The sequence below is a fragment of the Cyprinodon variegatus genome, unplaced genomic scaffold, assembly GCF_000732505.1.
Source record: "Cyprinodon variegatus isolate N-32 unplaced genomic scaffold, C_variegatus-1.0 Scaffold46, whole genome shotgun sequence".
In the NCBI taxonomy this organism is placed as follows: Eukaryota; Metazoa; Chordata; class Actinopteri; order Cyprinodontiformes; family Cyprinodontidae; genus Cyprinodon; species Cyprinodon variegatus.
Window position 1 is genome coordinate 1,383,098 of NW_015150499.1, and position 13,509 is coordinate 1,396,606.

The window sequence follows — 13,509 nt, forward strand, 5'->3', positions numbered from 1 at the left end:
CAACTTTACAAGAAGAAAAAAGGACGTTGTAAAATAGTGGTCCTCTTTGAGCCTTTAAAAAAACAATATAATGAGGGGCAGACAGAACAGGGAAACATGCCGTATCTCTCTCAACTCTACGAAATAAAGGAAAAACTTGGATAAACTGCCCAGATCTCTCTCTGGGAGTCACCTCTCACTGCCTCAGTCAGAATATAAACCGTGCAACGGTGTTTATTGTTTTCTTTTCTTTAGATGTAGATCTTATGTTTTTGATAAAGGCATATGAACATTCTCTATCTGACCTGGTTTCAGATGATGCACAGACTCATTTTGCTTTAGCCTATAGAATGTGCCAATGTTTTTTTTGTTGTTTTTTTTCACAATCTGTCCAAGTCAAATGTGGGAAATTGATTTTAATTTGTGTATAGCACAGAGACAGGAGTGAAAAAAATATCTGCCTATAGTAGGATCCTTTCTACTTTCTGTGTCTTGAAAAAAAAAATGGATTGGCCTTAAGGCACCAAGGGCCTCTGCCTTTAAAGCGAGGACGACTCATCACCCATAGACATTTAAGGTTTTTTACAGCTTGTATGACGGGTTCATACTTAAAAACACCTAATTGCTATTGTCTCTGGTTCTTTGTGTTATATATTTTTCTTCTGACCTTAAGTTTAGTTTCCTTTGACATTGTTGTTTTTAAAAAATTGCGGCCGGTTTTGCCTGACAAATAGCTTCTGGGTAGTTCTCAAATGTTCTGTTTAATGCCAGTCTGACTTTTGAGGTGATATTGCAGTGCTGTCCACCCATGAGAAAATGGGCAGCTGTCTAGAAGGTTTTACACTTCCACCTACAAACCTTTCCAGACTGACAAGCAGCCACAGTTGCTTTTTTGAGTGTAGTGAAGATGTCAGACCAATGAACCACCAAACATTCTGCCTCTGTAGATGTGTCCAGCTCCGGTCGTTAGCATGTGATCAAACACAATGGCTGCATACTACAAGTCAAATATAATTATAACACTTAGACCTTTTCACAACTTTGTCACATTTACATCATACAGTTTGATGCAATTAAATAAAACTATATATTTAAATAATTAATTATTTTTCTGCAGTCATGCTTATCGCATATTTTCCCCCTCTTCCTGTAAACTTGTTGATCTTTTTCTTAACTTTTACCATTCTCATTTGACCTTGATATACCTTTTCTTTCTTAACTGCACAGTATTTTCTTCTTTCTGATGTTTTTCATTCTCTTCTGCTGCACAGCTGTGACAAATGCGTTTTTGGTTTATTTTTCTCTGCTGCTAACTTGTGTTATTCCATCACTATCCTGCTTTTATTTAAGACCTGTATTATTTATAACCCATTATTTGATATTATTTATGATTGAAACACGCTTCTGTCTTTCAAAGGATAGACTATTTACAAGCACTAAATCTGTTTTTACTTGCATTTGAAAAAAATGGCTCATCAGAAATAATTTATACCCTTTACAATAATAAAAGGGAAAAAAAAACCTTTGGAAGACGAACCTTTCTTATAATTGCAAATCAAAACCCTTTTTAGGTCACTCTATAGCTTTAATATTTTATTCAAAAAAAATGTTGGTAAAACTAAAGATGAATTTATAAATAGTTTGGATAATTTAGGCCAATATTATAGCTCCTTCTATTTGCCCTTTAACTTAACCGTCTTTCTAATCCCTGATAATAAGCATAATGATGCCACCGCCGTGTTTCACGGTGAGAATTTCTTTTTGCAGTCATTCTGTAAAGCATTTGTGATGCTCAGGGCTATAAGACACTTTTTAAACTCCCACCTGATCTGTATATCTTTGCAGCTTCTGCACATTCACCATGTCTCTTTGTCCAGCAGTTCAGTTTAGATGGATGGCCTTTAAAATATAGGTTCACAGACGTACCCTTCACTATTTCTTGTGTCAGATGATTCATTGAACTGTTCTGTGTCCAAAGCCTTAAATAAAACTTTATATGAAAATTTTATTAACCATAATTTCCTCCCAGACCTGTCTGCTGTGCTATTGTTTTTATCATAGCACATAATTGATCACTAACTTTCTCTGTCAAACCTCTGAAGCATCAGACAACAGCTGGATTACATGTTTAGTGTCTTGGATGGGTGTCTGTTCTGAGATTTTATCTACACCAACTTCCTAGTAAAATAAGAATTGAACACAATAAAAAAAAACGCTGATGCGTCGATTCCAATAAGATAAATAAAAAATAATCTGAGATTTGGCTCGACTCTTGCTGCGTGTCTGGATTTTGCCTTGTAAATAATACTGTAGTTATTGGTCAGAGATTTTTGTTGAGCTGATGCATCTGCTATGTAGACTTGATTTAAATATGAACATTTAAATCAAGTCTAATGGCAGCTCTTTAAGGTGACCTTACTTTATTACCTCCCTCAAAGTTATTGGTTCTGCTGTCCCGGAGCTTTGATGCTACATTTTGCACATTTAAATCCTTTTTTAATAAATTGTATGAAATCTTGTCTAGATTCTCAAAACCTAGACATATGCTGTTTTAAAGTTTTGTTATGAAATAACTGGCAGGGACCATGATATTTCTCATATAGATAGATATGTTGTATATTTAAGCTGCCAAGGAAAAGAGTTGCTTCATTTTTTGTGTACTCACCAACTTATGGCTGTTTGCTATTTAGAACTTAGCACCTTCCAAATGTATTCCTATACATTCTTTCAAATGCAATATAAGACTTGCAGCATTCTTGGAATGTATAAATGTATTTTAATTTAATCCACGAAATCATTACATTTGGGTTGGAAAAGTTGGTATTTAGCTGCATTTGTTTCTTTATTTTTCAGAATGTCCTGCAGATGGACGCACCTGGGTTCCCTTTGGAAACAAATGCTACCACTTTGTCCATGGAGAAGAAGACCAGATCAAAAGCTACACGTTTGAAGCAGCACATTCACACTGCAGAGGATTCGGTACTTCTGATCACGTCAACTATTTCACTGCTCAGAAATTGAAAGATTTGCTTTTCATGTCTTTGATTTTTACCATCATGATGTTTCTTGTAGGCCTTTTGACAATCCAGAGTGCAGAGGAAAATGAATTTGTCATGTCCTACAGTCCTGAGGTGTGGAAGGGCAATGTCAACATTTGGCTGGGAATGAAGTATGATATAGATGGTAAAGTTCATATGGAAACATGGTGGTGATTTTGAGGGTTTAACCATGTAAAATTGGTTTAGAGTTAAAATTTTGTTTTGACTGAACAGTTTTTGTTGTTTTAAAGGGGTCATAGAATGCAAAACCTAGTTTACCTTGTCACAGATGAATAACGATAGTTCAGTGGCTGAAACAGACGTAGAGAGAAGTTCAAATCTCACAATTCTAAGCTTCCACCGTAAAACGGGCGAATCCAAACGAAGCACCGAGTTGAGGTAAACTCGGATTTTGCCTTATTTGGTTCTGGCCTATACTTTTGTCATGCCCCGAAACTGACATACAGACCAGCCCACTGGTTCACTGGCCCAAGGGAGGGGGGTATGAAGTGTCGATTGCTGGGCTGCTAATTAGACCAGACCTCAGAGAGTCATGAGCCGCCCGTCCTCGGCTGGAGGAGTGGGGCTGGGGGTCGGTAAGACAGGCAGGGCGAAGCACGGGCCTGCCGGTGTCCAGACTACCGTCACCGGGTCGGGTTCTGTTGCTCCATGCCCTGCTGGCTCCCTGCCCCCGTCGGCCGGGGTTCCCTGAGCTGACGGCTTGATTCGAATCCCTGGGGTGTTTCAACTACGTGCTGGACTGTAGTCGACTAAAATCCCGCATGATCCCGGACATTTTTTTTAGGTATGAAAAGTAGGACATATCTGGGAAAAAGAGGACATCTGGTCACCCTACCATATCAACAATTTGATGTTTCAGGGAGTGAGTGTTAGTTGCTATGATGCATCTTTGCTCAGCTGCTTCGCTCAATGTAAACCAACCAATCAACGCACAGCTCATCTAAATATTCATGAGCATACCATAAAAAGAAGAAAACCTGTCGTTTCATTCTGAGGCTTATAACTAGGCTTGCATTAGGGCTCATAGAACAGCCAATTCAGAGACCTTAAGGACCAGCACCAAACACCCTATAGAATCATTCTATGACCCCTTTAAACAATAACAGAAAATCCCTTTTAGTTCTGCTGTTAAAGTTTCCCTGAGACCCATAGCAGGAGATTTGATACTACCAGACCGATTGAAATAATTTTTTCTCCTCTTTATTTGAAATGTTCTCCATTAAAAGCGGCACATTCAGTAATGGCAAGCACTGATTTTTGTCTTTTCAGACGATACCATGAAGTGGTCAAACAACCAGTCTGTTAGGTTTACTAACTGGGAGTACAGCCCTTCCCCTCCTGACCTCCCACTAGTGGACATCTGTGTGGCTCTGCACAGCAGCTCAGGACGATGGGAAAACGTGAGCTGCCAGGATGACGTGGAGAACGGAGTGGTCTGTGAAACATCTCTGAGTGAGTCTTCTGTTGGTTATAGAACCAAAAATGCACAACATCACACATCTGTGAATATTTCTGCCTTTATTTAGAAAAGGTAATAATTCAAACAGCATTCTCCATGTTGTAACAATAGAGCCATAAACTAGTGGGGTTTATTTGAACATAAAGCTCTACATAATTGTGGAGAGAAAATTTAGCAGCTTTTACATTTTATTTGCAGAATAATAGAGATGCATGATCAGTTTTTCCCGATCTATTCCATTACCGTTACATGGGCTGAGTGTATCGGCAGATATCTAATACTGATCCAGTTCAACTGCAGAACGAACGAAACGCATTTGCCATGGGAGTGAAGGCTTTACATTATTTGGGGAAAAAAAGATAACAAATTTACAGTTATAAATGTATTTTAGATTATTATATGAACAAATAAGCAGCAGAAAGAAAGAAATAATGGTTCTATGAGAAGTGCACTTGATTGGACCCCAGTAATAAGTCACAAATATCTCATCCAGCTAATTGGTCAACGTAGGAGCTGATTTCCGATCAAATATGGTGCATCTCAGCTTTCTTTAAAGACCATGAAGCTTCGATTGACACCATTAGCAAAGAAAAGCATTCTGAAAACTCCTAGATATTATGTAAGTCGAAAAGTCATCTGAACATGGAGTAAAGAATAACTTCCAACTAGGGTTGTACTAAATCAGGAAAATATGTTAATGATAATGATGATGTTAGGATAACAGTGAGACTTTGGATTATAAAGCAAAATATTCTTCAATGTCTTTCTGCTTTACATTGTTTGCAGCCATTGACCATAACTTTACAATAACATCCCTCCTTAGATATTTTCTGCTGCAATCAAGCCTAAACAAATGTTGTTCTGAAATATAGAACCCAGTTACCTCAAATTTATCTGGTTTGCTTGTATTTGTTATTTTCAACGTAGCAGTTGTGCAGCCTAGCTGCAAACCTACCGCGGCATAAAGGTGCGTTCACACCGAACGCGTTCTGGATGTCAAAGCATCTGATTTACATGAAAAGTCTATGAGGAACAGCATCAAGTGGTCCTGTGGCGCATCCGAGCTTCAGGAGTGGCACATCTGGAGTTCAGAAATCGGAACATTTGCAACTCGACACAGAGCATCAACCAATCAAAAAGGTTTATCCAGAAGTTTTCTTGGGAGACAGACACAGCATACAAACTGTGGTCACTTCTGCAGAGCTGTCTGCATATAAAAAATCAATAAATATAAAGGGGTTAAACTCCAAAGATTATAAAACAAAAAGTTGGCAGAAAGGATTATGTACAAAGAAAAGAGGGCAAGCTCTGATAATTCTCTTCATTAAAACATATTTTTTATAGAACTCTGGCAAAACAGTTTATAAATACCCAAATTAACAACAAATGTTAAACTCATGAAAGCACAGCAAGCCAAGCTGCTCTCTAGAATGCACTGATAGAACAGAGCGGCTCAACATCCCGAGCATCCAGAGCGCCGAAGGGTCGAAGCATCTTAACCAGCGTTAAAGCCAGCGTCTTGGTATTTTTGTGTTTTTGACACCCAGAGTGCGTTCGCTGCGATTGGTCCTTAAAAGTCCCTGAAATTACAGACTGTACCTTTTTTTAATATGTCCATCAACCCCTAAAAAAGTTTAGTCTAGGTGTTTTGCTAAGAACAAATTTCTATTTTAAAAAAACAAAAACACTGTACTTGTTTTCCTATTTTTTTTTTCTTTTTACTTTTTTTTTTTTTTTACTTTTTTGGAATGACTTAACCTGGGTGACTGAGAATCTTCACCAACAAATGGCTGACAGGCTTGGAGCAAAGTCTTATTGTTTTGCACAATAAACATCATGTTTGTGGAAAAAAACATCAAGGATACATTTATAACCCATTGTGATTGAACGTACTCAGTGTGTGAGCTTTGAAGTTGAGGTATGTATTGTTTCATTGTCTCTCTTCACTTTCTTTCATTTTGCTGTCCAGGCGAGGAGCAGCCCAGACCCAGTAAGTGAGGCTTTGAGCTTTGTGTTGTTGTTTCTCTATATATTCCTCTGTGATACTTGTCTTCATAGCTGAGACCTTCCCTGCATTGTTCCTTCTCTTCCTCAGAACCCAGTGCTGTGGTCTCCGCTCTGGTTATTCTCAGCGTGGTGGCTGTCGTGGGGGTCTCTGCTGTAATTTGGTTTCTGCACCAGAAGCACAGTTTCGGTTCTACCATGATCACAGCGTTTGAGTACCACCCCCCATTCAGAGTCTTGGACTCCGATGAGTCCTGCCTGGTGGAAGCTGAGGAAACTCAAAGCTCGCCTTAAAAGAACACTCTCCCTTTGTCCAGAATAGGGTCTCTGGCTGGTTACTTCTTACAAAGATGTGTCAACTCTAAATTTAGTTGGTCAATTCATTTGGATCAATATTTTACTAACTTGGACTCAGAACAATGTATTGTCATCAGAGGGATACTACCACTAAGCTACTAACCTCAATAGGCGGAAAGAACTGATATTACCGCTGTTGTTTTTAATTGATCTGCATTAATATTTTTGGAAATTGCTGCATGTCCACTGCAATCTGGTGTCCATAGATGACTAAATTTATGAGGTTATTTTGGATCACAATTTTTATGAGCTTACTTTTGATTTATCCCACTTTTAGCATTTCTACATGAAGAACAAAGTTTTGAACATATAATTTAGTTTTTTTGTTTTGATTTTTCGAATGGGTAGAGGATCTCTGTTTATGGGGCTTTGCACATTAGATTTGTGTTTTCTTTTTGTTTGCTTTTTTTTTTTTTTTTCCATTTCTTCAACAACGACAAAAAAAATGTCAGGAACACTTTTAGTGGCCAAAACATGCATATGAATATTTAAATCAAGTCTAATGGCAGTTCTTTAAGGTGACCTTACTTTATGACCTCCCTTACTGTTACTGGTTCTGCTGTCCCGGAGCTTTGATGCTACATTTTGCACATTTAAATCCTTGTTTTATAAATGTTAAAATCTTGTCTAGATTCTCAAAACCTACACATATGCTGTTTTAAAGTTATCATTAGATTAGTCTACCTTTTTTTTTTTTTCATCCATCTTCCTAAATTCTTTATTTTGTAACAAGCTCTAAACAACCTGTATAATTAATTTTTATCACAACACGAACAAATTGGACTGTGAGCTATTGTTTGGTTATTTTATGCATGCAGATAAAGTGAAGTTTTTAGAACCAAAAATGTATTTTTACCTATTCTAAACCAGAATCATCAAGAGCTGCTTCCCTGTACTTGGCGAACTGTAAAAGCAGATTCAATCTTTAAATGAATGACCAGATATGAGCTACCTGTTTAATTGTCTGGTCCACAATCTCCTTTTGGATGATAAATGTGTGGTGCACCTTATCCTTTAATTTATTTATTTTTTTTTTGTATTTACAGTACAAGAAGAGCTGGTGGTGGATAGAAGCCTTATAGGACTATGCTTTCAGTTTGACTATGACTTGTATTTTGTGGGCTTCACACATTTTTTCCTTTGTTACTGTTTAGCAAGGGAACCTTTCAGACCTCATACCGATGGGAATTCTTCACATTTGCCTTTTGAGTTTTTGCCACTTGTGTGTTAACTGCTATGATCTGGCAGGCTTTCTTTGTGGTTGTTTTTAGATGTGAATCTGTCTCTTTTGCCATATGAAATGCAATCTGATTTTAATGAAATTATAGCTGTGATAACCTGTGAATGAATAAAGACAATCATTTTATGGCTGTATGATGCCTATATTTCAAGTTCTGTTGAGTTCTTCAACTGTTTAGGCTTTTTGTATATTTCACAATGATAGATTTTGGAGAAAATTGGTTTGTTTTGTGAATAATTTTATGATTTCCTGAAACAATGTTCACAGGAGCTTTCAAGAAAACCAGGCCCACAGCATCACAGTTGTTCCACTATGCTTCAGTGTGAAGGCATACCCACCTACACTGCTAATTACAGTAAAACACCACACATTTGAGGTAGGAGAGAAACCTGACATGTAGATATGCTATAAACAGTTTTTATTACTTTTGTTCCAAATGCAACTCTTCTGTAATTCTCTAAAAGTAAGCTTTGATGATTAGCTTGCTGTCTTGCTCAATATAGATAATTAAGAGCCTATAATTAAAATCGTTGGAGGAAACTAGTTGTAGAATCGAGCCCTATTTTTTGAGCCACCTTCCACAATGGGCTTGCATATCCAGCCAGATACAAAAAAATTGTATCTGAAATATTGAAATAATAGAATGGATTTATTGCATAGCACCAAAATACACCAGTTATTTGATTGCACTAAATCTTAAACTAACAAAGTAAAGTAAAATTAATAAAATGCTGGATTTCTCTTTTATTGTCACCAGGATTTTTCTCTTTTTTTAAAGATTAGTTATTTTCCCCACCTGACTAATAATTCTATTGTTATTTATGTATATAGCTCCAATTCACAACATGTCATCATGAGGCCTTTTACAGACGGTAAAATCAAATTATACAGATTAGTTTAAAGATTTCTGTCCAAGTAAACCCATCCAGGCATTGACTGCAGATTTCGCTTCTTGATCAGCATGTAGCAGTAGTGAACATTTGTTTGCAGCAATCCCTTATATGGGGTGTATGAGTAGCTACAGCAGGGAAAACTCCTGCTGAACCAGGCCCTGAACAGTATACTGCTACAATCAAATGGAGGTTTGCAAAGACTGAGGCAGTCAAACAGAACATGGTACCAATGTTCCATAAATACTTTCTATTATGGAGAAGGTGATAGTAAACTAGATCCATAGGTGGCTCTAACTAGGAAAGAAACATTTAAGCAGACAAGCTGTAAGCTGTTTTTTTTAGCTCAAAATGTAGATGTGAGCGCATGAGGCTAGTTGCAATAGAAGCTAAGCAATAGCTTCCTATGTCTAGGAAATAAGTGTTTGAAATCAAACTGAAAGATTAAACTGTCTCACCAATTATTTCAAGTTGTTGATGGCAGCAGCCCAGGTGATTTTCCAGGTGTGTGCCATCTCTAAACTGAACCAGTCCAGGTGGAGCTACTATGCAGATGTTAAACAAAAGTTGAGTTGACAAATAATTCATAAAATGTAGCATAGTAATGAAATGTGATCCCCATGTCCTCCAGCAGCCTAAGTCTATAGCAGCATAATTATAGAAATAGCTCAGCATAACAGCAGACACTATAAGCTTTATTAAAAAGGAAAATGTTAAGCCTAGCCTTAAAAGAAGATCGTGTGTCTGTCTGATAGCTGGTTCTAGGTGAGGAGACTGATAACTAAAACATCTGCCTCCCATTCTTTATTTATTTTTGTGAATTTTGAACTTTTTGAAATAACCAGTAAAACAGGGAACCAATGAAGGAAAGCTTCAATATGAAAAATATGATCTCTCTTTTTCATTTTTATCACAACTCAGTCTTTTGGATCAGTTGAAGACTATTGTAGACCTAATAATAAAATTAGAATAATCCAGCCTTGAAGTAACAGATGCATGGATTAATTTATCAGTTCTGGACTGGTTATTTTGACAATATTGCATAGTTAAAAAACGAAATGTATTTAATATGAGATATATATATATATATATATATATTTTCCCTTTGTACCCATGCTCTGTATAACGCTACTAAATGGGTAAAGGATATGTTGATGCATGATTAAGGTATATTGATCAATTAGAACACCAAATTGTGAATACAGTCTAATGAGATCTGATCTTATCCCTGTGATGTGAAAAGAAACACTAAGAACAGGCTTTGTCAACATCTCTATGTGAGCTGATATAAGACCAAACCTAAAGAAGTCAGGGGGGGTTCTGTTTTTGTTTTTTTTTGTGTTTTTTTTTTTTTTTGTCTTTTTTTTCTGCTTCCAGCAACATCCAATTTTAAGTCTCCCTTAAGTCTGTCATCTAAAAATTCAGTCTGTAAATCCAGAACAAAGACTCTGTCTATGTTTGTTTATCAGGTATTGAATGATCAAAGTCTGCTTATTAATAACTCTGTAATTGTTTAATCATTGTGTGTGTGTGTATGTGTGGCCATGTCTTTAATACCTGGTGGGGACAGTTTCCTAGGAATATGCTACATTTTAGGGACTCATAGGTACTTGTGGGGACCAACAACTGGTCCCCATAAGGAAAGTTTCTCTTCTTGGGGTGGGGGTTAGGTTTAGGACTAAGGTGTGAATTGAGTTTAGGTTAGGTTTAGGGATAGGTATGTGTCGGTAATGGTTAGGGTTAGGGCAAGGGTCAAGGTTAGGCCATATAAATTAGTGGGAAATGAATGGAAGTCAATGGAAGGTCCCCACAAGGATATTGTGACACAACATGTGTGTGTGTGTGTGTGTGTGTGTGTGCGCCAGGTAATTTCTAGATTTGACCACCAGATGGGACACAAACACACTTCTGTTGAATCTTCTAAAAGCACAGAATTTAATTCTCCAAAGATTTGATCAAGGATTTTATCATCCTTCATGCTTAAAGGTGAAATATGCACCAAGTACAGATTTGTGGATAAATAATTGTCACAGCTGACATATAGAATAAGATAGTGGATCTTTTCTTGGATACATGCAGAATGATCTGTGAGGTGGATTTATTGGATGCCCTGTCTAGTGGATATTTAAATTATTATTAATATTTCAACAAATAATAAATGGGCATCTCAGTAAGTTTAAATATCTGAAAAAGTAAAATGAATTTATAAAAAGGAAAATCATATATGAAATGGATCATTACACACAGAGTAATACATTTCAAGTAGTATATTTGTATAATTTTGACCATTATAGATTATAGTGGATGTCAAACTTTGTTTTTTTTTTTAAATTTGATATTCAAATGGACAATAGTTTCTCAACACACAAATGTTGGTCTAGGGAAAAACATCTCCCTCTATCTAGTCCGTAACTGGTTTGGCCTCTTTTTGCATAAGTTAATCAATGTGTGACATGAAGGCGGTCAGCCTGGGAAACTAAGGTGTAATTGAAGCTCAGTTTGCTGTGTTTGGCTTTAGTTCATCTGCTTGTTTGATCCTGTGTCTCCCATCTTCTTCTGGACAATACTCAGCTCAGGTCAGGTAAGTTTGCTGGAAAAATAAGTAACACAATGGTTAATGGCACTGGCTTTGAGTACCTATGGCATTGTGGACTGGAAAGATGCCAAATTCTACCTTAAAAAGAAGCAGCATCTCTATGAGTCAGCAAAAGGAAGCACGAAGAGCACAAAATATGTGGAAAACATTGAAATTACACTTGTTTTGCAAAAACACACTACAGGCTGATCTGACTTTGATGTAATTTCCTCCCAGACCTGGACTAAAGCATCCACCAACTCCAGGACAGTCAGTGCTGCTACATGCTGTTGGTGGATGTATTGAGACATGATGTCCCAGATGGGCTAAATTGGATTCAGGTCTGAGGAACAGGCGGGCCAAACCATAGCTTCCATACCTTCATCTTGTAGGCACTGCTGACACAATCCCGCCACACGAGGTCTAACATTGACGTGCATTGCTAGACTTCATCCTCCATTTCTCCTGGTGTTCTGGCTTGTTTCCTGGTAGTGCCTCCAGCTTCTGGACACTGCGCTGACAGGCACAGTAAACCCTCCTGCCACAGCTCGCATTGATGTGCCATACTGGATGAGCTACCTGAGCGACTTGTGTAGGTTGTAGAGTCCGTCTCATGCTACTACAAGCGTGAAAGCACTAACAACATTCAGAAGGGACCTAAAGATAGGTACTGAGATGTGGTCTGTAGTCCCCACCTACAGAATTGCTTCTTTATTGAGGGCGTCTTGCTAATTGCCAAGTTAGAGAGAAAGAGAGAGTATTTTCTTTGACTACAACTGGGGCATTTGTGCTTTATTGTCAACCAAGGGGACTGTTGTTTCACTACAAAAGCAGTAATGGCCTACTTTTACTCTAGTATCTGCAAATGAAATTCTTTCCACATGTGCCACACAATTTGGAGAGAAAAAAAGACCAGATAATATGGACATGGGCATGTCCAATAAAATGTGTCAAGTATGAGAGGAATCATATTTTTGCTGATGGTAAATATATGCAATAATCATTACGTATACTTGTTTCATGTCTCACGTCTAACGCATGAGAGCCTCATTAAATTAAAGACCAACTGTGTCTAAATAATTTTTGTCTTTGTTGGCTGCAGGATTTGTACATTTCCACTTCAGAACGTTAGCCTGTTTTGACCCAAAACCTTAAGGTGTTTGAAGATGAGAGAAAAAAAAAATGTTTTCAGCATCACTATGAGTCTGAGGATAGGCGCAAAAAAGAAAAAAAAAATTTGAGATGGCCCAGCACAAGTTCAAAGCTTAATACTATAGAAAGATTTGTATTGACAACTGGAGATGAGTTTACATAAAAGACGCCCTTGAAGATATCGCAACAATCAATAATGTAATCATACATCATGCACAGAAAAACTGCAAAGTGAAAATTAACGAAAAGGGATTTAAAGGTCTACTGGTAACACAGAAGTCTAATGAAATACAATCCATAAAACAGATTACACTAATACACAGTTAGGTATTTGTGATAATCCAGATTGTTCAGAAGTTTTTATATTAATTTATTATTCAGTGACTGAAAATATGTTACACAAATTCTTATTTCTCTAGGGACAAATTAGTAAAAGAAAAAAAATTATATTTTAGCTATCTATTTATAACCTTGTTCTGATTTATTTTGTATGTTTGTGTGTTTATGCTGCAAAATAATTTGTGATAGTGGACTCTTCTCTTAGATTTACAACTTTTGACTCATTTTCTATGTCCAGATGAGACCAATAAGGTTCAACAATGTTCCTTCAAGATACACTATATTGCCATAAGTATTTTCTAACATGTCCAAATAATGGAGATCACAGGTATATAAAATCAAGCACCTTGGCAAATTAACAATTTCTACAATGATTTGATTTGTGAAAGAATGGCTCAGGAGCTCTGTGAACGCCAGCTTGGTACTGTGACAGGACAGAACCTGTACAAGTGCAC

At 37.1% G+C, this 13,509-nt stretch overlaps 1 protein-coding gene across 1 annotated transcript in view; it reads left to right on the forward strand.

Annotated features, from left to right (window-relative positions):
* The window catches only part of cd302 (CD302 molecule), a 13,298-nt gene extending 5,055 nt beyond the window's left edge, over positions 1-8,243 (forward strand). Inside the window, exons 2-6 of the mRNA XM_015370417.1 lie at positions 2,833-2,958; positions 3,052-3,162; positions 4,308-4,490; positions 6,467-6,487; positions 6,593-8,243. Of these exons, the coding sequence (XP_015225903.1) occupies positions 2,833-2,958; positions 3,052-3,162; positions 4,308-4,490; positions 6,467-6,487; positions 6,593-6,795 (644 nt within the window). The 3' untranslated portion in view covers positions 6,796-8,243. The remainder of the gene's footprint in view (positions 1-2,832; positions 2,959-3,051; positions 3,163-4,307; positions 4,491-6,466; positions 6,488-6,592) is intronic.
* The last annotated feature ends 5,266 nt before the right edge of the window (positions 8,244-13,509 follow it).